Source organism: Haliotis cracherodii, unplaced genomic scaffold (genome assembly GCF_022045235.1).
Source record: "Haliotis cracherodii isolate W230 unplaced genomic scaffold, xgHalCrac1.p SCAF_11, whole genome shotgun sequence".
Taxonomy (NCBI): Eukaryota; Metazoa; Mollusca; class Gastropoda; order Lepetellida; family Haliotidae; genus Haliotis; species Haliotis cracherodii.
The window spans coordinates 41,125,095-41,152,268 of record NW_027266266.1 but is presented as its reverse complement, the minus strand read 5'-3'; the positions used below and the strand labels follow the sequence as shown (position 1 = coordinate 41,152,268).

Here is a 27,174-nt window from a genome sequence, read left to right as displayed (position 1 = left end):
GACTGACGTTTCTTGGTCCTATTTGTGATCACCAGTTCTAATAAAAAATAATATCCTCCTAAATTCATTTTATTGCATTTGTATGAACTTCAAACGTGTACAAAATGAATCACAAAATTTTGTTGTGCTCACCCGGGAATACGCGCACCTTGCTTTTCTAATCCCGCAGTTGGATGGTGTTTACAAAATGGCGGACAGAAAAACATCAGAACATTTCCACAATCTTAAGGATGGCTCAGATCAAAAGCGGCCGTAAGCGTTACTTGATTTGTATGCTGTCACAATTTTACATGCTTTATGCACCAGGGGCAGTTGTTATTTTCTGCATATATAGGAGGGTTCATGCAGTTTGCATATGCGTAAAGTCGGGCACTGGAGCATGTATTGCCATACACGCCGCTGTCAACTTAACTCAACGTTTTGCGTTGAAATATGGAAGTCAGTTAATGCGGTTTCCGGAATAGGTTATTAGTGTGCATTATCAAACATGTTATGGTACACGCTGCCTCCTATTTCAAAGTTTATACACTATACGAGCAGATGAAGGTGTAACTGCACCGTCTATATTTAGTTCCGAGTTTTGACATCTGGGAAGTTGTGCTAATTATAAGCATGACACTTGCTGGCTAATACAAAGTTCAAGAGGGACTGGTAAAGAGGTACTTGTGTTTATATCATATTGCTACCTGGTCTTACCATTTTGTTAAAACACTGTTTTCAGGTACCACCAATGATGATGAAAGATTTAAGTGTCATTGTTAAAGTTCTGAGAAGCCAGACCTTTAACATACTTAGGCATATTTATGATTTTTATTCAAGAATGGTATGAATGTACTGGCTGCATGATTAATACGTATATTGTCTACAGTAGATAACAAAGAGAAGTTTCAGAAGAGTGGATACATTATTGCAGTGGTCGAAGTAAATGTAATGTAGATTAAGAATTTCTCAAATCATGTTCATGATGTTAATATAGCTGTAACAAATATGATGACTTGGTCGAAGTGGGGAAGTGGGGTAGCCTTGTGGTTGAAGTGCTTGCTCGTCAAGCCGAAGACCCAGGTGTGAAGCCCATTTGGTGGTGTCCCCTACTGTGATATTGCTGGAATATTGCGAAATGCTTGGTTGAAGTGACATGTGTTTGCCCCTCACAGGACCCCCCCCCCCCCCCCAAAAGAAGAAGAGAACTTCATGCTTAATTTACATTTTTGCACAAAGTGCAGTGTTAAAATACCTCTGAAACTAGGAACTTTAAAAACTAAAAGAAAATTAAAAATCCAATTGGCTTGACAAGGGCTAGAATCCTAGATACATGTATGTCCCTTCAATGCATTAATGACTTTAGAAATCAGATACAGCTCGTTAATCATTTGGTATGTTTGTACTAACAGGTTTAAGCACCTTAGTGTTAATTAAACAATTTAAGTGAATATGGCAGTGATCCCAGTTGTCATACCTACCACTGCAAGTACTGGTAATTATCTGGTATTGTCTTTTTGTCCAATTAATTAGGAACTGTGGAAGACAGTAGAAAACACTTCTGTAAATTGGTTGTCAGGCTCTCATAAAGCCTAAAACTGTCATGGAGTGTCAGAAATTGGCACTAGTCCTGTAGCTCTTGCCAAACTGCCCAGTTGTTAAGGTATCATAAGGACTACTAGACATTTGCAATTTTTAAGGGCTTTGCTGTATGATATCATTATAAGCTGATGGACTTAAAATGTTAGTTTCTACCGCTGGCATGCCATATTTATTTATAGTGACTTGACAGCTATTTGCTGAGAGGTAGACCATGATGAAGGCAAATACTGTGATAGTGTAAGGAAGAATATTGCAAAGTTGTTCAATCAGGAAATATTTATTCCTCCTCACAGGATTGATGTCCCATTGTGCATGTGATTTTGCATGCTGTGTACTTTGTTTATGTTTCCAGGAGTATAGTATGTGTTGATGATCCGGGGGGAGTACTGACTAGGGCTGGGACGAGTCCAAATTGATTACCCGGGTACCCACCTCCCTATAACCCGACCCCACCCGGGTACCCAGTGTAGGTCTCAGGAGATGTCTCAAAATGTCCAATTGGGAACATTTTTAGCATAGCCCTGGCAAAACGTATTTAGATACATGTATTAAACAATCTGGTCATTCATACACTGAAGTTGAAATAAGTTATATCTTTATTCAACCATATGAAAAATCAGAAGGAATGGGAGCACAGTCAGAAAGAAACGCGAACATTATTGACTTGTAGTGTTTTAGATATTTTTGTCATTAAACAATATATCACGTGGCTTACCACGGGTCTGGGTAGTCCCGTTGGTACCCGGGTACCCGAGTTACCCGTCCCAGCCCTAGTACTGACAATTTAAATGTTATATTAATTTATTGGAATATACAGTGGCTAACAATACATATTAGAAACTTCAAGACAAAATGCTGAAACTGAACAAATGCTGACTGGGATGTTAATCTAATTTTGAACGTAAAAAAAATATGTTTTATCAGTTTAGTTATCATGTATTGAAACAAAATGTTGATAACTAAAGTAGTGTCTGTTTGTTCTTGAACTGTTTTAACCAGGATGCATTTTTAGCAAGCTTAGTGTTGACATTTATATTTCTGTGTGATAATTTTGTATTCTTGTTAAGCAAGTTATGTGTGTCTGATGTAAACAACATTTTTAGACACTGGTTCAATACCATTGTATCAACATTTGACATTGTCTAGCTCACTGGACAAAATGTATTGCAATTATGTAGTGTGTTCATACTAGTATATCGTTACATCCCTCTTGCTTGTTTCTAGGATGGTGATCCAGTCTGCCCCACGACACCACCATGATACCTTTACTGATAGTGGTTCAAATGGCGTGAAGGACACAGAGAAACACAGACATAAAGAGTCGAAAAAATCTCACCATTCAAAATCCCAGCCAAAACTTCAACCGAGTGGTTCTGAATCCCAGGTTTATACCCTTCATGAAAGTTCCCCTTTTGATTCCACAAAATACTCAACATCTACCTCATCCATGGAAGCAGCACATCACAAGAAGCGTCTGAAAACATCACTTCCCAAACCGAAACACGAGCTAGATGTGCACCGTCATGATTTAAGCGATGTGATGCCCAAGTCCCAAGCCAGTCAGTCAACATTGGAAGCCCTGATGGCAAGGAGCCCTGTCTCACAAGACCGAGTGATCCCCATCTCCAACCGAGCGAGCCCTGTGGGTTCCTTCATCCCCTCGCCCCCACATACAAAGAGTGCCTCTTTAAGCAGAGATATATCACCGTCGCGAATCACACAACAAGTTGTATCAGCCCTGTCAGAAAGTTACCCCCCACCTCTGCTTCATTCTGCTCTCACCGGCATGCTGACGCAGTCCCCGGCCAGTTCTCCATCCCCACCCAACAGAACTGTGGTTAGGAACGCACCGCCATCTCGGGAACAAGAGCATCATGGTAGACTCAGCAGTCAGACGATCCGACACTTACAAGAGTCTCAGCTACAACGAAAGGCCCAGACCATCAGACAACCGGGAGTCCATATACAGACCAGACTACCTCCTGGTACCCAGGCAGCTGAAGGTCCAGTGGATCATATAACATTTAGATCTGTATCCCCCAAAAGCAGACAAGTATCTCATGAGCCTCATGTAGAAAGAGTAGTGTTCAGGTCAGTTTCTCCCAAAGGCATCCAGAGATCTCACATACCAGCTGGGGAAAGAGGAGCTTTGCCCTTCAGGTCTGTGTCTCCTAAAAGTGTTCAGTCGTCTCATATCGTTGAAGGTGGTGTACCATTTCGATCTGTGTCCCCGCGGCGGAGCCATGTGCCTCATCCTGGGAGGCAAGTTAAAGAAGAGCCAAGGGGTTTTGTTGTGGAAGGACCTAATACAGCATTGTCAGCAAATAGTTCAGCTCCACAACAAACTGACTTAAACATGCCGGTGTATACCAGCTCTGTTTTGAACAATGTTCCCAACACTGTTGTCTATTCGCAATCCTTTGGTCGTGCTCCACCTATATCATCTGCGGGTACCGTGTCATTATCAGGATCGATTCCGTCAGTCCGAGAGGGACCGCCTGGTGTGAGAATAGTTCATTCATCTGAGGGTCTACAGAAAGTCATTGTGTCATTAGGAGAGAATCCAGGGCCAATGTCTCGTGAATTGGCTGAAAGATTAGAAGCAGAGCTCCGAAGTCATCATCAAAGCCACAGACGCACACCTTCACCTGTTCCCTCATCTTCAACTAGACCAGCCAAAGAGCACATACCCCCTTCATCCTATGCAAGACACCCCTCTTCTTCACCCCTGACAATCCACAAAACTCCATCCCCCTCCCATGCAGGACATCGAACCCACGGCCATTCCTCCTCCCCACAGACAATCCACAGGACACCGTCACCCTCCCATGCAGGGCATCGAACGCAGGGCCACATATCCCCTGTGTCTCATGCACAGGGGAAGGTGTCGCCTGTGCCGACTCGCAACATAGTGTCCTCAGCTCACAGGATCCACGGACATGTCTCTCCAGGCCCACACAGCCAGGACAAAGGGCCTGTCCTGACCCAACCCCTTGGACGCTTCTCACCCTCACCCACATCAGCTTACCGGGGTCATGTGTCCCCAGTTCAGACCCCAGAGCAGCAGAGAATGGGCAGCTCTCCTCCCCCAGCTCACAAACACCCTGAACTCCCTCCTACGTGTCGGTCAAGACAGCCGGCTGTTGATCTCACCAAAACTCATCACAGATACGCCAATGAGTGTATCCCTTCTCCGGCACAGAGATATCCCGATATGCCCTCAGTGCTACCATCTTCTATTGCTCACAGTTCCACTCAAGAAGCCAGGTCAGTAAATGTACTATTTTCACAAGCGCAGGGACAAGTCAGTGTTACACCCCGTCAACATCCACAGGAAGGGCAGCAGGGATCAAAGAAAGATCGTAAAACAGATATTCACCATGACACACAACCTACCTTCCAACCTGCAAGCCAGGGCCAGCCATATTCAACTGCAGGGGAGACACAGCTAGCCTCTCGCCTAGCTACATCCCAAACCAAGCCTTTGCCCCCAAGTCATATTAACCCCTTCACCTTTCCGGTCAAAATGATGGTAACCACCCACGCACCTGCCCCGATCCCTTCATACACAGTCAACAGCAGCTCACACCAGCCTGAGCAGCGGACTCCTCTGACGGCTCCCTTCTATCCACGCTCCACCTCCGACATTTCCGATTTGCAGCGGAAAACAGAAAAAGAGAATATGAATGACATGCCCCGTCTTGTGCCGGAATTACCACTGGTGAAGAAGGAGGAGAACTCAGGAAGTTTCACAGGGTTCAACCATGTTAATGAATCTCCGCAGTGTGAGGCATCGTCTTCGGTAAGAACACCCAAATATATATATCAATGCTTTAACATTAAGAATTGATTTTCATGTAGTTGTGCAGATCCATAGAGATAGTTAGCCATGTGGGTTTTCATATCATAAATGTCATGGTGACATGATACAATTTTTTAACTTATCCTGTCCCACACTATGCATTCCTTCCTTCTTCTTTCGATACCATTGTGGAAACGTGCTTGAATAAAGTTTCCAACTTCAATAAACATTTCACCTGAACACATGCCAGCATCACCATGGTCACCACCCAAACAAATGGGTCATGCACTGTAATCCTGTGCAAGTGATCTGACACGACTTGATCACCTGACTACCTCTGCCACATCATACTCTTTCTCATTGCAACCCTGTGGAGGTGTGTGATGAGTTCTAGAGAATACATTTTTGTTTTTTGGGTTTGTTTTTCCGTGAGCTAATTGAAGAAGAGGATGGGAACGGAACATGGCCTGTATAAGTTGCAGACATACTTACTCCAATGCTGATCCTCGTGATCGTTGCTGTGATTGTCGCGGCCTTTGCCTTAGGGACCACAGATGTGCCCAGTGTTCTTACCTCTCTGAGGAAGCTTGCCGTTTATGTTGTTGCAAACATGGCAAATGCCACAAACGTAATATTGACCGCTGGTCTAAATCTAAGGACATGGAGCACGATCCTTCCTCTGCCCAAAAGCCCAAACTTGTCACCAAGCCGGCTTTTCCATCCACCTTAACAGTTGTGAAACAACCTCCTGCGTTAACCATCCTTGTCAGTTGAAGATGATGGGATCTTGGACAGTTTCCTCACTGAAGACTTTCCCACCAAAATGGACCAGTTTTCCCCAGTGTGCTCGTTACCATGCCATGCATGTCATCAGCTGAGATTCACCAATTATCCCAGGATCGACATCAATGTAATGTTTATTGGGATTGCCATAGCTGGGCTATACCCCTCCCCTTTGGGTTGGTACAGTCATATGTGCTTCTCTCCTTATCCATGGCCTGGTCGTTGCACATCGATACCCATCATATCCAGATTACAGATCTCTGTCTGATTACTATTGCTATACACCACCCCGGGAGTGACATCAGGATTGACATTGATACGCAGATCGTCGTTGACTTCCGTCTCATCCTTGAGGGTCCTGTCTGGCTACTATCGCTATACACCACCCCGAGAGCGACATCAGGATTGACATTGATACGCGGATCGTCATTGACTTCAGTCTCATCCTTGAGGTTCCTTCCCTGTAAACACCTGTTCAAACCGACACTCCTGCAGCAGATCAATATCATTCTACCCATATTACCTCTCCTGGTCGGTTAATAGATCATCATCGATACCAATTTTCTAAGGATCGACATCGATACTGATTGCCTACGGATCAACATCGGGATCAACATCAATACCTTCCTCTAATAGATCGACATTGGGAGCAATATCGACACCCCTCTCCTCAGGGTTGACATGAACATCGATACATGTTCTATCTATAAACGAGGTCAGCAATGTCCCTAACTTTCCGAGACAGATTTATAACCTGTCTTTGCAATTGTCAAGCATCAGTGGTGTTTCAAGGCTTCATTGAAGACTTCTCTACTATCATCAGCCAAGAAACCTAAAGAACAGGCACTCCATTGTTGCTGTATCTCCCTAACCTATTTTCTAGACATCTGCAAACATCATTTCACTGTCGATCGTGGAGGACGCACTATCCGTTTAATTCTTCACAGCCCGATTTTTCTGCCTTTACGATGACCGTGGCCTCGCGTGCTTGAGGATACACGATCGCCTTCTACAGTCGTCTTGCATTCAGCTGACCATTGTATGATCAAGACTAGTTATTCTATGGCATAGCAATATCAAGAGAATAACGATCAACTGGATCGTGCGCCAAACTTTTATTGGTGTGTGAGACAGAGATTTGCCGATTCTGTAATTTCCGACTTATCAACTTGCATCAAATATCACGGAGACAGGATGATTTATGCAGCAAAGTGACTGGATCACTCACTTTCAGTTAGACCTCGATGACTACACGTCATGACAGCGTTTGACAATGCACAGTTTTGAAAACACCACCTCACCTCAGGATCGACCCTGCTTTGTACACTCATTTGACCAGGGATTATATGATAGCCTCTGCCTACATGATGCGTATGACTCATCTTTGCATATGACTCGTTTCCAGAAGTCACTTGTCAACTGAGGGTATTCGAACAGAGTAGCCAAGACCTTCATTGAGGCTCCCCGCACCGCCACACAGGCCTTATGTGACCATTAATGGAAGGCATTCAAAGCTTATTGATGGGCTTGTGACATCATCTAGCCGACCACTGCTTCTCTTAAACAGGTCACCCAGTGTCTGCAACAACTGAGATCACTTCGGAAGCTTAAGGGCTCTACGTTAGCCACGTATCTCGCTGTGATCAACTCTGTCATTGCTATTACAACTGGATCTAAGATCTCCAGGTTTGCTGAGCTACAGTTCCTCATTCGGTCCACCAAGTTAGCTGACCAGTCGTCTTGATCCACTTGGGATCCTCTGCCATCTGAACTCTGCATGAACCACTTGCTGAGAAGGACTTTCAGTTGATCACCCTCAACAAGCTGAAGACGTTTTCTCTCTTGGTCCTTACAACTGCTGCTAGAATGAGATAGATCCAAGCTCTTGATGTTAACAGGGTCCTGTTTGAGAGAACACTTAATGGGAAGGCCTTTCTGGGGCTTTGTTGGGACCTACCTCAACGCAAAGAATCAGCTTCGGGGACGGCCAGACAAGTTGTTCAACATGCCGTCATTGGCGCCATCCTGAACCCAGATGATCATGCCCGGTTAAAGATCGCGGCATCTACGTCAAGATGGCAATGCCACTTTGGTGCACCCACAAGAAACTGTTTTTCCCACTTTCCACGGCGGCCTGTACAGAATTTTCCCGAACCATGGTCTCCTTTTCACTCTGCTCAACAACCCTTGGGGCCTACGTGACATCCAATCCACATGAAACTGGAGCCGTTGCCTCTACCATGCACAGCAACTGCACCCTGTTCAACATCATGGAAGGATCTTTTTAGGAATCTGACACTGTCTTCGCTTTCCACTGTCTTTGCGAGTCACCGGTGTTCAGGGCCTCTACAGTTGACGGCTGCAAACAAGCACAGATAGACAATACTATGTAGCTGTTCCTGCAGCCCAGTACTCTGTATCCTGTACATACAGATCATTCATTGGAGCATCCTTCCTTTGTTTATTGTCATTATTTTGGTTCCCAGAATGAATACCCAGTTGAGGGTGAGATTCCCCGTCTGTAGAGACTCCAGTCTTCAACATTGAAGTTGCCGCAAGGCACGGTTGTTTTGGCGGTGTCCCTGACCACCTCCGTGGTCTAGTGGTAGAGCTTCCGCCCGGAGAGCGGAAGGTCCGGGAATCGATCCCCGACCGCGTCATACCAAAAGACATTAAAAGATGGTACTTGTTGGTACCCTGTCTGGTGCTCGGCATTAAGGGGCTAAAACAAGGACTGGTCGGCTCGGAGTCAGTATACTGTGTCTGAGTGGGGTATTCATGTTAAACTGCGGCATGGTAGCTCAGTGAGGTAGCACTGTAAATCGGCATCAGTCCGGACTAGTACAAGCAGCCACACAAACACAGACACAAACATGCACGTTGCTATATAAGTGCAATAATCTTGGACGAGACGTTAAACCCCATTTCACCTCACCACCTTTGGCGATCTGATCACCTGATCTGATCACCTCTGTTTTAGGTACATAATGTCTTAGTATTGGTTTGATGATCCTCTTGTGGATGTTGTCGATCGTTCCTCTTCTCTTGGCATGCTTCAATCCTGCGGGCATGATTATAGCTGTGACAAAGCGTTAAAAGAGATACACCACTTCCGGGTTGGTTATGAGTCATACACTGAACAGATCTCTATTCAAAGCTATGATGTCATTTGTGTATCGATGTCCTACGTGAAAATACGGAACACATGTTCTACCCGATTTCACGATGAGACAACTAGCATAAAAGGGTCACATCGCCTGTTGTGGTGTTTTTACCTCCTCACAACTTCCTGTCTTTATGACACAAGGCAGTGTTATAGATTCTATGTTTGTATCACTGTAATACCAACTTCCTTGTGTATGGCTCATGGTTGTTGTCTCTACAGGCTAGGGTATCCGCGTCCAACCATGGGATAAATGTATCGTGTGAGATGGGATAAGTTTTGTAAATTTTACATTTGATATACTTATCCTATCTTACACACTATATGCCCGCCCGAACATCCCCGAATCACAGCTCTAGCCTGTCAGCTCTAAGAAACAGGATGGTAGTCAGATGATTAAGTCGTGAAAGGTCATAAGCACAGGATTACAGGGCGTGACCCATTTGTTTAGGTACTGACCATGTTGATGCTGGAGTGTTTGGGTGAAATGTTTTTAGAAGCTGGAAACTTGGTTCAAGCACGATTCCACGTAAGGATCGAAAGAAGAAATGCAAAGTTTGAGATAGGATAAGTATATTAATAATCAGTTTTATTAAACGCAACAAGCCTTTCGTAGTCATGATAACAAAAATTGTTCCTATTATATCATATTTAAGGTACTGAAACACAATCTTTTTCGTGTGATTAATTCATTCTTATCATAATCAATGACTAAAGTAACTTTAGAAACGGTTGAGGAATACAGATTGTATACACGGAAGTGATGTGATCCCCTGTTGCCATGGTTACAGTTGAGTCCCTTCAACATGAGGCTGCAGAACCTAGCCAACTTCCCTGTCAACAACACAACGTACAGGTCTGCATATAGGGCGCAGTCTGTAGCTGTCCAGAGAGCCAAGTGAGTGCCCATCAGTTTACACAGATTCTCCCAGATGTGGAATAAAATGAAACCTTTACCTTATCCTGAGTCATACAATTTGTTTATCTCATCTCATTCTGAAAAAGTAGTGGAAACTAGCCAACTTTCAGTGTGTGTATTTTTTTAGAAAAAAAACGTTCTTGTCCTTAAAAGATGTTAAGAAGACCTTACTTTCTTCAGGGATTTATCTAGACCTTCTCAGAGACCGATATTCGACCCAAAGCCTGCAGGAAATGAGAAAAATTTGGCAATTCCTCAATATTGACAGAAATAAGAGCATTGAAATAAAAAGAAATTGCAGGGGGACAATATCACAATTTTTTTCCCAATTTGCCTGCCAAGGACACTTAGATTGGAATCCTACTTAAATCCCTGTTCTTAGGAACAAATCTTTTTACTAATTAGAGAAGAGCTAAGTAGCCCTTTCACCTACCATTTCATGTGGAATAGGTCTTCAGCAACCCGTGCTTGCCATAAAAGGCAACTATGCTTGTCGTAGGAGGCGACTAACAGGATCGGGTGGTCACGCTCGCTGACTTGGTTGATGCATATCATCGATCCCAAATGCGTGGATTGATGCTCATGATATCAATCACTGGATTGTCTGGTCCAGACTCGATTATTTACAGACCGCCGTCATATAGCTGGAATATTGCTGAGTGCGGCGTTAAACAACAAACCAACCAACCAACCGAAAAACACTGTGTTCCTCATGATAAAGAAGTTGACATCCATATAGTCTCTTCCTTATGCACAAACCTGTAATGTACTGACAAAGGTTTGACTTCATCAACATGTGAGCCTTTATAATCCAGCACAGTTGTGTTTCCAGGGCCTGTTCAATAACCAGTGCTGCTAAGTCCCTCGACATCCTCCGGCAGAACCTTCAGAGGAGCTTAAACAAAGAGCTGGATGTAATCGTGCAGAATTACGTTGAGGTGAGCAGAAAAACATGGTTACCTGATGTATGTGTCCCGCTGTGTTGATTAGATTAGGTTCCCATCGACCTGTGTTGGTCATGGAGGCGTCCAAATGGATCTGTGGTCGGGGCAGTGAGGTAGCCCATGGTTAATGCTGTTGCTCGTCCTGTCAGTGGTCCAGATTTGATCCCCCACAAGGCTCCCAATTGCGTAGATCAGTGCTCATGATGTAAACCACTGGATTGTCTGGTCTAGACTCGATTACTGACAGATCGTCGTCATTTGGCTAGAATGTTACTGAGTGTGGCATTAATCAACAAACAACCAAATCATAGGATGAGACTAAATTGTGAGGTGAAACTGGTTGATTGCAGCAATATCTTGTCAGCTGGGCCACACAGAGAAATTCCTGAGACCTAGGCTGGCCTAGTTACATGAAGATCAGGGGTAGAATAGGTCTTCAGCAGCCCATTCTTGCCGTAAAAGGCAACTATGCTTGTCATAAGAGGCAACTAATGGGATCGGAAAGTCAGGCCCGCTGACTTAGTTGAAGCATGTCATCGATCCCAATTGTGTTGATCGATGCTCATGATATCCATCACTGGATTGTCTGGTCCAGACTTGATTATTTACAGACCGCCGTCATATAGCTGGAATATTGCTGAGTGTGGCGGAAAACAACAAACTTAACCAAACCAAAACATATTGTTTGTGTCTTATCATTTCAGAAGTTTTTCAAACCTGCTGTATCCAACATTCGGCTGAACAACGGACAGAACGCTGTCAGTGATGACCACATCCATGCTGTGTGTAGACAGATGCTGGAGGAGGTATATGCAGTCACAATTCACACAAACAATTCATTAACGAGATCTACAGGACTTGCTGATATATGGACATATATATATGTAAATCTCTTGTTAATCCATTATGTGCATGTGGTGACAGTAAGTAGCTGTATTTTTACAGATTCATGATTTATTTCCCATTCAGGCAAAGAAGATGTACGTGAGCGAACCTCGGCGAAGTGTGACCCCTGTAAGAGACGACACTGACACTGTGTCCGAGAATGGCAGCAACTGTGGACGGAGAACGATGGTAAGTCACAGGCTTCTCACCTGCTCATGGCGTGTGGTCCCCGTGGGGATTCTAGTTAAGAATATAGGTCCCCAGCAACATCAAGTGGTGAGTTGGGGCGGTGGGGGTAGCCGAGTGGTTAAGGTGTTTGCTTGTCCCACCGAAGACCCAGGTTCGATTCCCCACATGGGTACAATGTGTAAAGCCCATTTCTGGTGCGCCCTGCTGTGATATTGCTGGAATATTGCTAAAATTGGCGTAAAACAATTCTTACTCACTCACTCGAAGTGGTGAGGCTCGATGGTTGATTGCGTGTCATCATACCCCAACGGTGTTGATCATTGCTCATAATATCAATCACTGGATTGTCTAGTTCAGATTGGATTATTTACAGGCCACCATCATACAGCTGAAATAGTGCTAGCGCTGGGTCAAAGAACAAACAAAAACAGGGTGTTGTGATGAATCATGTAACAATGAGCTTATCAGTCTTTGGCTTTTCTGGACCGCCTCCGTAGTCTAGTGGTAGAGCATCCGCCCGGAGAGCGGAATGTGCGGGGTTCAATCCCCGGCCGTGTCATACCAAAAGACATTAAAAGATGGTACTTGTTGTTACCCTGTCTGGCGCTCGGCATTAAGGGGCTAAAACAAGGAGTGGTCAGCTCGGAGTCAGTATACTGTGTCTGAGTGGGGTATTCATGTTAAACTGGTATCTCAGTGAGCTAGCACTATAAATCGGCACCAGTCCAGTCAAGTACAAGCAGCCCCCCACACACAGCATGCACGTTGCTATAGAAGTGCTATAATCTTGGACGAGACGTTAAACCCCATTACACCCACCTTTGCTTTGCTGAGGTAGGGATCGGGGCAGAATAGGCCACACTTTAGCATCAGGTGTCGATGAAGTATGGCATGGCTCATTGTGGGTCATATCCCAGTATAATGGACCACTGCTCGTGTTATCCAGCACTGGTTTGGCACACCAGACTGATAATTACAGGCCACTGTGATATAGCTTGAATATACCTTGCAAACCGATGTTGAACAACGTCAATGTTTTTCAAAATCTTAAAATGTTCACTTAATGTGGGAAAAACACAATAGAGTGATGAATAGATGAGTGAAAAAGTATTGGTTACCCAATGAAAAATGTAATAACACAATAAAATAGAAACCCTAGAGTAAAAACTCAATTGCTCAAAAAGTTATCTGGAGTTCTGCACTCTCTGATAGGAATAGTGTGATCAGTCTTGTTTCGTCCCAAGCAGCCATGTTGCCCTGATATGCTGCACAGACACATGGGATTCTTGTTTCTTGCTTCTGTAGTATATGTGGTTATGTGCAGGGTACTGTCCGAAGGCGTCGCCCGTCTGACAGCAACTCGGAGGCAGGAAGTGACATCAGCCAGCCCAAGAAGAAGGTGAGGAAAGTTAGTCGAAAATTATTTCCTTATTCTCTTGTCTCTCTGTCTGTTTATTGTCTTTCAATATCTAATGGATTGTAAACTCTTTGATAATTAGAAAATTCCGAAAAGAAAATCAAACTTCTGCTTTAAAAATTGCTTAATTCCGAGGTATTCTGGAAGATTTATTAATATCTGTTTATTTTATGAATAGTTTCTGTAAAAGTCATTAGTTTTCACCCAATCTATGACATTTTTACATTTTTCATGCCAGCATTTACATTTAATGTACGCTTCCTTTTCATTTGTTTAAATTCATTTCTTGTGTTAATCCTTATTTTGTAACACACCATTCTACTAGTAGATTTCCATCTTTGTAGAATCGTTGTCTTTATTGTCATTATTTTTGTTTCAGAGGAAAGGACGGCCACCTCTTCACCAATCAGGGTATGTACAGATGTGAAGCACTGTGCTTGCTATACACGGAATGTGGTGCTTAGGCATCAGCTTTCATATTTTCCAGGTTACAAATTAGACCAACCTGATCCAAAAGTCAAGAAATAGGATAACATAGTTTGATTAGAAAAGTATAAGTACACAGCGAAAAAAACATTCAAAATTAGAGTGACTGTTAGCTTGTTAGATAGTAATTGCTCAAATGCATTGTTTGTGATGTGTTTCAGTAAGAGACTACAAACATCCTGTACTTTAAGCACTTGTTTTTTACAGTAGTCAGCCAATCACAAGGGCGTCACTTACGGTTCTGGTGGATGCTTGGATGCACCAGAATCAAAAGTGATGCCATCTTGGAAATCATGTTATAATCACTAAAGATTAAGGAACAACTATTTGACTTTGCGAATTTAAAAAAAAATAATATTTTTTTTATTACCGTTAATTTTTTTTTTAAACTTCTGCGTAGCATTGAAGGAGATGGAATAATGTGATTATTTCTTGCGAACTATATTAAAGTCTCTTATGAATATAGTGTGTTGTTTTTATTTGTTTTTATAAAATAATAGTTGAGCACCTGTTTATGTTTATTTTAAAAGAAAATATACTCACACATACTTTTCACTTATTTGCATGAATTATAGTTTTTATGATATTCAATACTTTTTCTGCAGGAGAGGCACACCACTGAAGTCTATTAAGCCAAATGAACCGGTCCGACGGGAGGGGCCAAAGGTAGGTTGGAAGTCATACTGTTATGATCTTATTGACAGTCTTATTACAATAGAAAGCTGCAGGTACAATACATATCTTTATCTTGATTTGTATGATACAGGAACTGAGAATGTTCTTAAGAGATCCAGATCACCATACTATTGAGCTGCTTGCTTGCAATGAACACATGAGAAAATGCATCTAAGCAAAGGTGTTTATTGACTTGAAAAGTCCAGTTTCCACCCTTGTCGAACTAGTCTGGAATTTCATGGCTCCGTCGTAGCGCCACCTGTGGCTGTTACCAGTTATGTCCCTTCAATTTCCCTCCTATTGACCAGATTCCGCCTCTCATATCACTTATAAAGACGCTGCATATTTACCTTTTCAGTTTGTGTATGTTTTATGTCTCTACAGAACCTTAGTGATCTAGTGCAGGCATCATGTATACATGAAGTCTACTGCAGGGAATAATGCATAAAAAAGTGCTACTCTCACATGGATATTAATCACTGTAAAGCTTATGTGAAATTTGACACTCTTGGGCAGATGCAAAGTAGATCCGGGGTAGAATAGGTCTTTAACAACCCATACTTGCCCTAAAAGGCGCTTGTACTTGTCGCCCAAGGTGATCGGGTGGTCAGGTTCGCTGACTTGGTTGATGCATGTCATCGATCCCAATTGCGTGGATGGATGCTCATGATATTAATCACTGGATTGTCTGGTCCAGACTCGATTATTTACAGACAGCTGCTTATAGCTGGAATATTGCTGAGTGCGGCGTTTAACAACAAACCAACCGACCAACCAGATGCAACTAAAAAGTCAGCTGAAGGGGCATAAAGGTTCACTCCTTGGATTAAGAGTAACTAATAAACAGTATTAAAAAGGGAGTAAAATTGTTCCCGATGTTAGTACTCAATGGTTGGTGTTTATCAGTAGCCCTCTTCAGGAACAAGAAACATATGTTTATAATCCTCCTGACATTCATATGCGTGAAGATCCAGGTTAGAATTGATCTTCAGCAACCCATGCTTGTCCTAAGAGGCCATGAACATGATCAGGTGAGGTTGCTGACTTGGTTGATGCATGTCATCGTACCCAAAATGTGTACATCAATGTTTATGATGTCAATCACTGGATTATCTGGTCCAGACTCGATTATTACACACACAGCCATCATATAGTCATGTGTGGCGCTAAACAATGAACAAATCCTAAAATTTGTGAGTTCTGATTCTTTATTTTTTTCCTTTCAGTGGGATCCGGAGAGAATTGTCACAGAAACCAAATTTGTGATGGGAGCAAGGGCTAACAAGTGAGTGAACAGATGTACAATCATCTCCTGTATGTTGCACTCTCTGTAGGGAGGGTAGCTTTGTGGGTAAAGCGTTCGCTCGTCACACCGAAGACCCGGGTTCGATTCCCGACATGGGTACAATGTGTGAAGCCCATTTCTGGTGACCCCCACTGTGATATTGCTGGAATATTGCTAAAAGCGGCGTAAAGCCATACTGACTCTGTAGAGAGGGAGGGACAGGTGGCTCTACCGTGTCATGTGCTGTAATTCACTGTGAAGACTAGGTCCTTCAGGATTAACATGTTGTGGATCATATGAATGTTTCTGTGTCAGATTTCACCAGTGGTTGTACCAATGCTTGTTGTGAGAGGTGACTGAAGTGGAGAGGGCAGTCCGACTCTGAGACTTGACTTGTTAAAGCAGCATTTAACATTGTGTGATTTCAGAGCTCTTGGCCTTGGTGCAACTCGAGGACGACTGTACATAAAACACCCGGACATATTCAAGGTATGTTTCACGTCGTGTGAAGAAAGAGTTATCTGTCAGCTTCTGTTGGCATTAGGCAGCTGACAAGTCTGAGATGGATATGATGAAGGTTATTCAGATTCAATTTTGTTCCTGTTACCATGGTTACATGTTGATTTATTAGCTCCTATTTATGTACAATATGGAACTGACTTAGTTGTATTTCTAGCGACTGCCGGGGGCATGGGTGGCCCAGTCGTCTAAGGCGCCGCGATTCGCTGTGCAGAGTGGGCATGCCAGAAACCTATGATTGTGGGTTCGAATTTCGGTTCACTCCGATTATGTTTCTAGGTTTGTCAGCACCATACCTGTGCTCGTGGGTTTCATGGAAGTGGTAATTTTCTGAGACCTGCATCACTTCGGGCTTTCCTCCCACATTAAGCTGACATGCCGTGATATAACTGGAATACTGTTAAAAGCAGTGTTAAACCCAAATCACTCACTCACTTGACGTCATCAAACTGTGGGTACATTAAGATTATGTGCACATGTTCCTATTAGGTTTAACAGCAATAGGTCATCAATTTATGTAAAATCATGGTACAGTCATCAGAGATCTATCTAGGTTTCTATGTGAACATGCACCTGGTGCAAGTTAAATCAAGTTCCTTAAGTCGAGCCCTGTCACTACTAAGCTGTATCATTGATTGTAACACTGTCTGGTGCATCAGTACTCAGGTGACCAGGACGACAAGGCGTGGCTGTACGAGCATCACCTGATGCCTGCCACAGGCGGCAAGGCCTACATGTTGATGGTGGAGGACATACAGGACCTCAGTCGGACAGACGAGTACAGGTAGGACGTCCTCAAATGCAGCGTCACACATCTCAGTGTTGTGCGTACACACACAGCAGGACATTTCTCGGTTATGGATACCGACAGCATCAGACATCTCAGTCTTTTGTACATCATACACAACTGTGTGAAATGAATTATAGCTTAGTGTATTAGACACACAGCATTGGACATCTAACATAGTTGTTTGTTAACACATTCCACATAGGTGTACACAGTGACAGGACGTCTTGCACAGTTGTGTAAGCACAGAGATAAGACATCTTGTTAACTAGGGGGCGGTCGGGTAGCCTAGTGGTTAAAGCGTTGGCTCGTCACGCCGAAGACCCGGGTTCAATTCCCAAATGGGTACAATGTGTGAAGCCCATTTCTGGTGTCCCCCGCCGTGATATTGCTAAAAGCGGCGTAAAACCATACTCATTAATTCATTCATTCATTCTTGTTAACTAGGCAAAGCATGGTATTTGATAGGGGAGATACCCATTTTGGACACAAGTGAAGAATGTCTGTTTAAAAAGATATTGTCTTCAGATATGTAGATGAGGTTACCATTTGGCCAGTGCATGTTAAATCAGGGTGTTGAATGTAGAATTTGGTTTCATTGGCAACATAAATAAGGTTTATACGGCTCAGAATAGAAGGGGCATTGTTTTAAAAGTAGCTTTTGTGAAGATTTACTGTATCAATCTTCTTATGTCTATAGGATAAGATGGATATTGGATGGGTTTTTGTAACAGACGAAATTCTTTTAGCTAAAATGTAGTCATGAATTATGATTAAGTATTGATAGATGTATTTAACATCTATAAAAGTTGGCAGTGCTCATGCTTTGCAAATCCTGCACAGCAGTTTTCAAACCGGATGTCAATTTCATAACGCGATTTTGATTGGACTATGCATAGACTTGTTAGTCCAGCCAAATATATAACTCTGTAATTCCAGCACCTTCGGTAAGGGTGGAAACTGAATTTTTTATAGTCGGATAACTCCCTTGCCTCAGGAAGATGGTATTTAAAAGTTTTGTTCCACTTCATTCTAGTACATGTAAATGAGAATCTTCTGAGGAGAGAATTTCGACCCATAGTGCCTTTTCTCCTGGAGCTCTGTGTTCCCAGTTTTTGTTTGAGAAGCCTGCATGTGTAAACAGCCTTTCAAATTCACGTTATGCCCCTAGTCCGATACTGCTAAATCGTGCTGAGGACAAGTAAAAATCGTCCTCATTGATCTGAACCAGTTCTCAAGGCTTCAATGTTGCTGACCTAATAACACGGATAGAAAATATAAACATGGCAGACCTTTAATGTTGTTGAAGCAGGACAAGTGAAATAAGCTACCCACTAGCCCTCTAATCTAATCTTTGAAACAACAAATTGCTAAGGCCGTGTAACCTGTATTGTGTCCAGGGACAGCCCCAACCTGTTGATGGATGAACTGTACGGGTTCACCGTGCCCGACTGGATCCTCGCCAAGATGAAGATTCAGATGAATGCCATGAGGACAGATGTCAGCCGGGCCAAGTTCCACCGCAGTCGCTCGGGCACTCCAACTGACATGACTGCATACAGGGTAGGTTGTATGGACTGCATACAGGGTAGGTCATAGTGAGTGCATCTATAGCAACTGCATATAGAGTAGGTCATAGGGACAGCATGATTCAAATTGCCTTCATACAGGGTAGGTCATAGCAACTGCATACAGAGTAGGTAATAGGGACATCATCATTCAAATTGCCTTCATACAGGGTAGGTCATAGCAACTGCATACAGAGTAGGTAATAGGGACATCATTCAAATTGACCTCATACAGGGTAGGTCATAGCAACTGCATACAGAGTAGGTAATAGGGACAGCATCATTCAAATTGACTTCATACAGGGTAGGTCATAGCAACTGCATACAGAGTAGGTAATAAGGACAGCATGATTCAAATTGACCTCATACAGGGTAGGTCTTAGGGACTACATTCAGGGTAGGTCTCAGAGACTGCATTCAGGGTAGGTCATAGCAACTGCATCATTCTTACCTGACTTTCTTCAGTGTAGGTCATAGGGACTGCATCAGTCATATCTGACATCATTCAGGATAGGTCGTAGAGACTACATCATTCAGACATGATTGTTCAGATAGGTGATAGGGACAACATCATCCAGGATAGGTCATAGGGACTACATCATTCATACGGGGGCGGGGGGTGTCTTATACACAGGGTTGAGTATTTTATGGGGTTTTTTCTGCAACACAGTCATTACTGTGGGCACGGAACACCGGAAATACCATGTCAACAAATCCATACCGAAATACTCAAATTATCATGTAATTACACTGTCTGGTTGTGGAAAGAGTTCATAATATATCTGGACTTATGTTGGTAATCTATTTAATAATTTTATTCAACATTTCATTCAATATTGTTTCAATTCATTTCGGCAAAATGGTATGTGAAGTGATTGGAAGATCACACAACTCACCGTTATTTACACCAACCACGGTCATATTACCGCTATTGACGCCTTGAAACGAACTTTAGTGGATAGAGAATGGATATATATCATATCATAAATGCCATACATTGAATCGCTGAAAGTCATACTTGTTGTTATTTGACTATTATATGTCAACATTAAGTTTTTGCAACTGAGGGCGCATAGATGGTGATTGGTCAAATTCTTCCATTCGAAAACATTTCCGGCAATGGCTGTCAGCTGAACCAAAGTGCTACGCTTATGGTTATTAATTCATTTCACATATATATAGTAAAGCTGCAACTACACATGATTTTGGAATAAATTATTCCTGACAAAATAATGGTTTCAGATACCATTCTTCCACTCATTGTATCAAAATTCTTTAAAGTTATATTATTGGCCGAATCACCGGTAGATTCCGAGAAAAGTTTATACAGCTGAATGCTACTTCAAGGTTAGTTTACAAGACAAGACGCGAGGTAATCTTAATCTCTGCATATAAAACAATGCCAATCAGAACAGGAAATACAATTTATGTAACAGCGGTACTCTCAAAGATAAGGGAGTACTTGTTGGGTTCAAAGGGATTTATTTTCAATGGGTGTAGAGTGAGAACTACAAGGTAGTCCAGATCTGCCCTAAAACATACATAATTTGATATAAACAAGATGGGTATGGACAGTATAGAGGGACTAGATAACAGCAATACAAATAATACATTTAGATCTATAGTTCCTTACTTTTGGCATATATATGAACAAATCCTTCCAGATAAAACAAATTACACTATATATAGTTAATCATGCACAATTAATAAAACATAAATAGCATACCTTGTCTCAGGGACGCAGGCTGGACTTTCGCTTACAGAGGTACTGTGAATAGCCCTGCACAAATAAGTAAACTACATAAATATTTTACTTAGCCACAGTTACACTAGCATGTATGGAATACAAGCTTTATAAATTCTATTAAATACTATACATATATATATGATACATATACATATATCACTTCTAACCAGTTTATATCCATTTGAAAAAATGTGCACTTGGCTAATACCTCAGTCAAATACACAGTTAAGTTGAATTGAGAATAGATAACAATGTCATAATACAATGCTAGCTAAAATACTATATCCAACAACAATGCTTAAAATACATAGTTAACTAAGCTTCCAGATAAATAAAGTAATAATTAGATGAACTTACCCTGTATGATTCAGTGTAGAGAATGTGCTGAGAATATGTGCTGACTGACCAGTAGAAGTTGTGATCAGGGTATCCACCTGATTGCAGAGAACATGCAAAAAAGCTTGATAACAAAGAGCACCTAATCACAGGCCAAGCCCTGAACGACCCTGTGACAATAGCCATGAACCTAAGAACCAAATGGCTGAACTACCCAAGCTTACCTGTGAATTTAGTAGATTTGAGCAAGTGCTGAAGTTAACACAAGTATTTAGGAAAATAAATGTTAAATATTTAGGTTAGCTTATTAATTTAATTCATGCTTGGTTACTATAATGATACTATAAAATCTAACACTATTCTATTTACCAGCATACTGCTACATTTAATCGGCTAATCATTATATTTAGTGATGTTTTATCTCACATTTGTATTGACCATGTTAAATTGATATAATCTGTTCCATTTCCCTGAATTCGCTGAAGGGCTATGATGTAATTATACCCCCGTTTACGAAGTAAATTGGGGGTATATAGCGTTCCGTTCGTCCGTCCTTCCGCCCATCCGAGCTTTTGTACGGCCCATAACTTTTTAACCATGCGCCTTAGCTTCACCAAACTTGCTACATACATTAACCACAATGAGTACTTGTGCCTTTTGCTAGTTTTAAGATTCTGAACTTTTTAATTTTTGCCTTTTTCATGGAAACATTAGAAACTTAAACTTTCAGGGTGGGTGTTTTGTACGGCCCATATCTTTTTAACTATGCACCCTAGCTTCATCAAGCTTGCTACACACATTTACCACAATGAGTACTTGTGCCTTTTGCTAGTTTGAAGATTCTGAATTGTTTTATTTTTGCCGTTTCCATGGAATCATTGTGAAACATAAATTTTGGGTAGAGTTTTTATACGATCCATGTTTACAATATTATGTATCCTAGCTTCAGCAAACTTGCTACATTAACCACTATGATTGTTTTTTATCTTTTATAAGATTCTGAAAGTTTTCTCTTTTGCTGTTTTCATGGAAACATGATGGAATTTAGAAATTTTGATGACTGGTTTTGTATAACTATTATATTTTACAAAATTGTTTCCACACATGTAGATCATCATCAGTATCTGTGCTTTGTGTTAGTTTGAATTTATGAATTCTTTACCATATCTGTTACGGCTAGATGGAATATATTAATTTATTGATTTTCTTATATGATATTGTTCCATTTTTTATGTGTTTTTATATCAACAATTTTTGGTCCTTTTGATAATTCTTCTTATGTAACTCCTCAATCAAATTTTTATTCTAAGGTGTTCGTGGTGATCTACTTCCTCGTAGTGAACACTGGTAACATGGTAGATGAGGGGGGGGCAATTGTCACTTGAACTCAATCTTAGTTTTTAAAACATTGAAGTTATAATCAGTTAGAAATATGTAATATTTCATTAATTAACAAACTATTTACTATTTGTTGTTGACCAGCGGTGATAACAGGGGTTAGTGAGATTTGCTCACTTCTTTCTTGTTTTTTTTCTGCGGAAGACAAACACATTTTTATTGCAAATGTAGAGATTTTGTATGCACTAGTGATGTGCTATATTTCGATTCGCTTTATAGCCGGGCTATACAAATTAGCATCGATTTCCCGCTTATTTTATGAGACAAATAGCCTCTGCATTGTCCCTCATACAGTACACAAATACCACTGAATTTGTATTTGAATACCATCATAATGTCTAGTGATGTTGTATTGAAAATTTAATGTTTTCATTGACCAATTTGCAAACATCAAAGCAGGCACTTTAACTCCTTTAGCTGCCATGACCATAACACACGAGATGCGCAGTAAAGCAGTGCCCATGAAAAGGGAAGTAACTGCATGTTATATTGGATTGCATTGTTTTTAAGTATTGTAGCATTTCACAGTTGAGGTCGTGTGTTCGAGATGAGGAACATTTAAGGAATTATTTTTTGGGGAAAATGGAAATAAAAACGAAACGTGGGGCAGACTTTATGATGATGCGGCGGTGCCTGAGAACCAAGAATATTTATTTTTTTAGCTTCACTGAAAAATGTTTGCTATAATTATGTTTTCATTCTAAAATACAGAATGAGAGTTATGTCCCTTTCAGAGACCTGTGATGAAGTTTTCAATACTGTTGTGATTGCAATGTTTTGCAGGTCTATAAAAGTGTAACACTAGTATTAAAAGCGTTCCCTCTCAGGAAGCACCATTTGTTAAAATCGGAATTGTCTTCTTGCAGGAAATGGAGGAGGAACCACCCAAGGCGCTTCCTTTCTCCAATTTCAGTGATAACACCTCCACATATCCCACGTCGAAGTCAGACATTCAGGTAATATAGCAGGCGTAGACTGAGTCAATGTTGTTTTACGCCACACCCAGAAATAATCCAGCTTTATCATGGTGGGCTGCAAATAATTGAGGCTGGCTATTTGCCAGACAGCTTGTAACAAACCCTTCAGTGAGGATTAAACTACTGCGTATGACCTCCCATTGGTGAGGCTCCAGTTACACTTGACAAGAGCGTGTTTTTTTTAATTGGAAATATCATTAAGCATGTATAAACTGTGTTTATCATCCAAAACTGGCCTACTATTTACAAACTCCAAATGCTGGAAGAAGAATGTTGGATGATAAATATGATCTTGCACTCACGTCTTTTGATATCAAATATATGAACGCTTTATATATGAACATTTATGAACTCACGTAAATATATTTGAGACCTGTGAAGGAGTTAGAAAAGGTCTTCAGCATCCCATGCTTGCCGTAAAAAGAAATTATGCTTGTCAAAAGAGGCAACAAACAGGATTGGGTGTTCAGGCTCGCTGACTTGGTTGATGCATGTCATCATATCCCAATTGCGTAGATTGATGCTCATGATGTCAATCACTGGATTGTCTGGTCCAGACTCAATTATTTACAGACTGCCATAATATAGCTGGAACATTGCTAAGTGCGGCGTTATACAACAAACAAATAAACAAGATATATTTTGATATCTCTGTATATGTTTGAGTAAAGATAAAGCTTCAGTCAACTTCAGTGAACGCATGATCTGATTGTTTGATACATTTATCTAAATAGTTTTAGCCAGGGCTGCGGTAAAACAATAACCAATCAGACATTTTGTTCCCTACTCTTGAGACTTGCAGTGCGTACCTGGGTAGGGTCGGATTAAAGGGGGTCGGGTACCCTGGTAGTAAATTTGGACTCGTCCAAGGCCTACATGAGATCAATGTTATGAACACTAGCTCATTAGAGCTTGTCCATTTATGAGATGGGGGTTGGGTTGGCTGGGGGGTGAGATCGGTCTCAGGACTAGCATAAGTTGCTACATCTTCTCAAACTGGGTCTTTGGACCAGTTGCAAAACTTTGCATCTACTTTTATGACCTGTCTCTTTATGTAAATGTTTAAATCTACTCAAATGCCAGTGTTGATAAGGCTGAATGTTAAGCTTGGTCCCAGCTGTGGTGTCCTTTCATAAGAAGTGCTGGCACCACAGTTATTGATGTATCATTGTGTAAAATTGTAAAGCAAGTATGCATATTGTGTGTGAACATATTTTACCCTTTTTGAATGTTTTGATTTAGGACCCGTGTTTGACTTGTATGATTTAAATTTCAAATAGTTTGACTTTTGATGTTGCAGGTATTCCAGAACTATGAGGTGAGCTACAGAGCCTGTTGGAACTACTTAAATAACTTGTGTCAGACCTTGTCAGTATAAGACCTTAGAGGCAAGGAAAACACCATGTACTTGGCAAAGAAGTAGATGACAAATTAATTTTAGTGTTTTACTTGGCCGGCAGACAAAAACCTGTTTTTTTAGAGGGGTTTTCCACTTTTAAAAAACATATTGAGCAGGCAGATCTGTGATCCATGTGTTGAAAATGGCCGCCTTCATAGAAAAGAGAAAAAATCAGTCTCTGACTAAGTGGGCACAAATAGTCCGGGAAAATGAGGATGTGTGTCCCAACATGGGAAGTGCAGCTTGACTCTCAATGCAGGGATGAGAGTTTTCAGCAGGTCATGGGGAATTCCGCCGAGTACATCACATCAAAAGTCATTTTTGAGATACATGCCATTACTTGAATATTTTTTTTGGATAAACCCATTTTCATCCCTGGCAATGGCCTGTTCAGCAAACAGTATTCCTCATCATTTCATGAACACCTGGCCTGTGAAGACGCCGGGGTAGAATAGGTCTTCAGCAACCCATGCTTGCTGTAAAAGGTGACGATGCTTATCGTAAGAGGCGACTAACGGGATCGGGTGGTCAGGCTCACTGACTTGGTTGATGCATGTCATCAATCCCAATTGCGTGGAACGATGCTCATGATATTATTCACTGGATTGTTTGGTCCAAACTCGATTATTTACAGACCGCCGTCATTTAGCTGGAATATTGCTGAGTGCGGTGTTCAACAACCAACCAACCAACCAATCATGAACACCTTCTGGGGTAAATCAGCCCAGCTGAAATATAGTCAAGCAGGGGTTACGGGTGGCCAACTCCTCTATGCAATTCTCTGTGCAGACTTAAGTCCCTTGGGCACACCAGAAACCTATGATCGTGGTTCGAATCCCGGTTCGCCTTGATTATGTTACACTAAAGTGTGAACATCTAAGACCTGCATCACTTCAGGCTTTCCTCCCACATCTAGCTGACAACCCATGATATAACTGGAATACTGTTCAAAGTGGCGTTTAACAAACTCACACACTCAATATTGTCAATCTATGTCATCCCCATTCTTTGAATGTTTGCAGAGTATAACCTCTGCTTTTGACCTCTGTCAGTGGATACGCGTCAGGGTGCCAGATGCAGCACAATACAATGTGCCAAGTCACACCCTCAGGCGTACCAGAAACCTGTGATTGTGCTTTCAAATGTATTTCCCTCAGTTTCCTTGGTAACACTCTCATTCTGTTATCCTTCAGATATCCCCATCAGCTGGTGATGATATGGAGTTCCTGTCCACTGCTGATAATGACTCGGCCGCGCCCGATCTCTCCCCGTTCAACGTCACGGGGGGTTTTGACGACACAAACTCTCCCTCCCCTGAAGTCGACAATTTAGACGACCCGACCTTCGTCTTGAAGTAAATCATCCAGCAGAGAATTAACTTGAATCATTCTATCCTATATTTTTGCAATAGTGTTGACAGTGCAATTGTCCCTTGCTTTGTATGCTTTCTCAAGTCACGATGACGTCGTAATTAAAAATGAATGGTTTTCCGACTTTCGTTGTACAAATTCGAACAAAAATTCTTGTGTGCCATATTCCTGTTACCATGGTTACTGTTGAACTTGTCAAATTGTACATCTTCTTTAGAACCCTTGTGCATCTGTCTTTTTAAAATATTTTCATCTTTAACACCTGTTGTGTTTCCAATCTTGCTGATTTACACCAAAATGTACATGTTTGTTTTTCATAAAAAATCACTGGATTTTTTTTGTAATAGATGAATTATGAATGGTGTCAAGATACATGTTTCTTCTTGTTGATGAATTGAGTTTATAAGCGTATGGAGACAATATTCAATGATTTAAGTATTATGCATTTTAAATTTAAACTGAGGATATTCCAGTTCAAAGAGTATGAATTAGTAATAGTGAATGAAATGAATAGCATGTAATTTCCCTGATTTATCTCACCTGAGTTTAATTCAGGGGTATTAAAGGGTCGTAATCGGTCATCCAGGTAACTGTATTCTGGTGCTGTCATTATTTCATGTTGTTCACTTATATATTTGATAATGAGACATTGTTGACCAGTAGGAAATAAGTTTTTATGAGTATTTACACAAGAATACTAGGACCAACTGCTTTTTAATGAGCTTTGATCACCACATTGTTTGCTAACATTTGAACATTGACGTCATAATGTACTACCAACAGGCTAGACACTGTTGGGCAAATCTAACTAGTCCACAGCTAATTTCGGACTAGTTGATCATGTAAAATAGCAAGATTCTTTAAAAAAAACGACTAGTCCCTCTAGATTTTCACTCAAGTCTCGCCCCTGACATGAAATATCGTGATTATTATTTAATGAAGAC

At 41.5% G+C, this 27,174-nt stretch overlaps 1 protein-coding gene across 3 annotated transcripts; it reads left to right on the top strand.

Moving 5' to 3' along the window:
- Positions 1–169: 169 nt before the first annotated feature.
- On the top strand, positions 170–27,174 carry LOC139456503 (nascent polypeptide-associated complex subunit alpha, muscle-specific form-like). Of its 3 annotated transcripts, none has more exons than XM_071238252.1 (16): positions 170–252; positions 2,806–5,383; positions 10,121–10,227; positions 11,081–11,186; positions 11,897–11,998; positions 12,162–12,266; positions 13,591–13,665; positions 14,063–14,094; positions 14,775–14,835; positions 16,071–16,129; positions 16,558–16,618; positions 17,308–17,432; positions 18,836–18,998; positions 23,351–23,440; positions 24,762–24,779; positions 26,054–27,174. In XM_071238252.1, exons 1-16 carry the CDS (start codon positions 188–190, stop codon positions 26,216–26,218), a joined length of 3,912 nt encoding a protein of 1,303 aa, XP_071094353.1. In that variant the 5' UTR covers positions 170–187; the 3' UTR covers positions 26,219–27,174. The 3 variants fall into 3 exon arrangements, with proteins under 3 accessions (XP_071094353.1, XP_071094351.1, XP_071094354.1); XM_071238250.1 differs by having other exon boundaries at positions 13,591–13,674; XM_071238253.1 differs by lacking the exon at positions 24,762–24,779 and having other exon boundaries at positions 13,591–13,674.

What these genes read in the sequence shown, in the direction of transcription:
- LOC139456503 (XM_071238250.1), top strand. Translation starts at nt 188, where the DNA reads ATGGCGGACAGAAAAACATCAGAACATTTCCACAATCTTAAGGATGGC. An exon ending in AGTCGGACAGACGAGTACAG is followed by an intron (nt 17,433 to 18,835) that starts GTAGGACGTCCT and finishes TATTGTGTCCAG; the next exon opens with GGACAGCCCCAACCTGTTGA. An exon ending in CTGACATGACTGCATACAGG is followed by an intron (nt 18,999 to 23,350) that starts GTAGGTTGTATG and finishes GTCTTCTTGCAG; the next exon opens with GAAATGGAGGAGGAACCACC.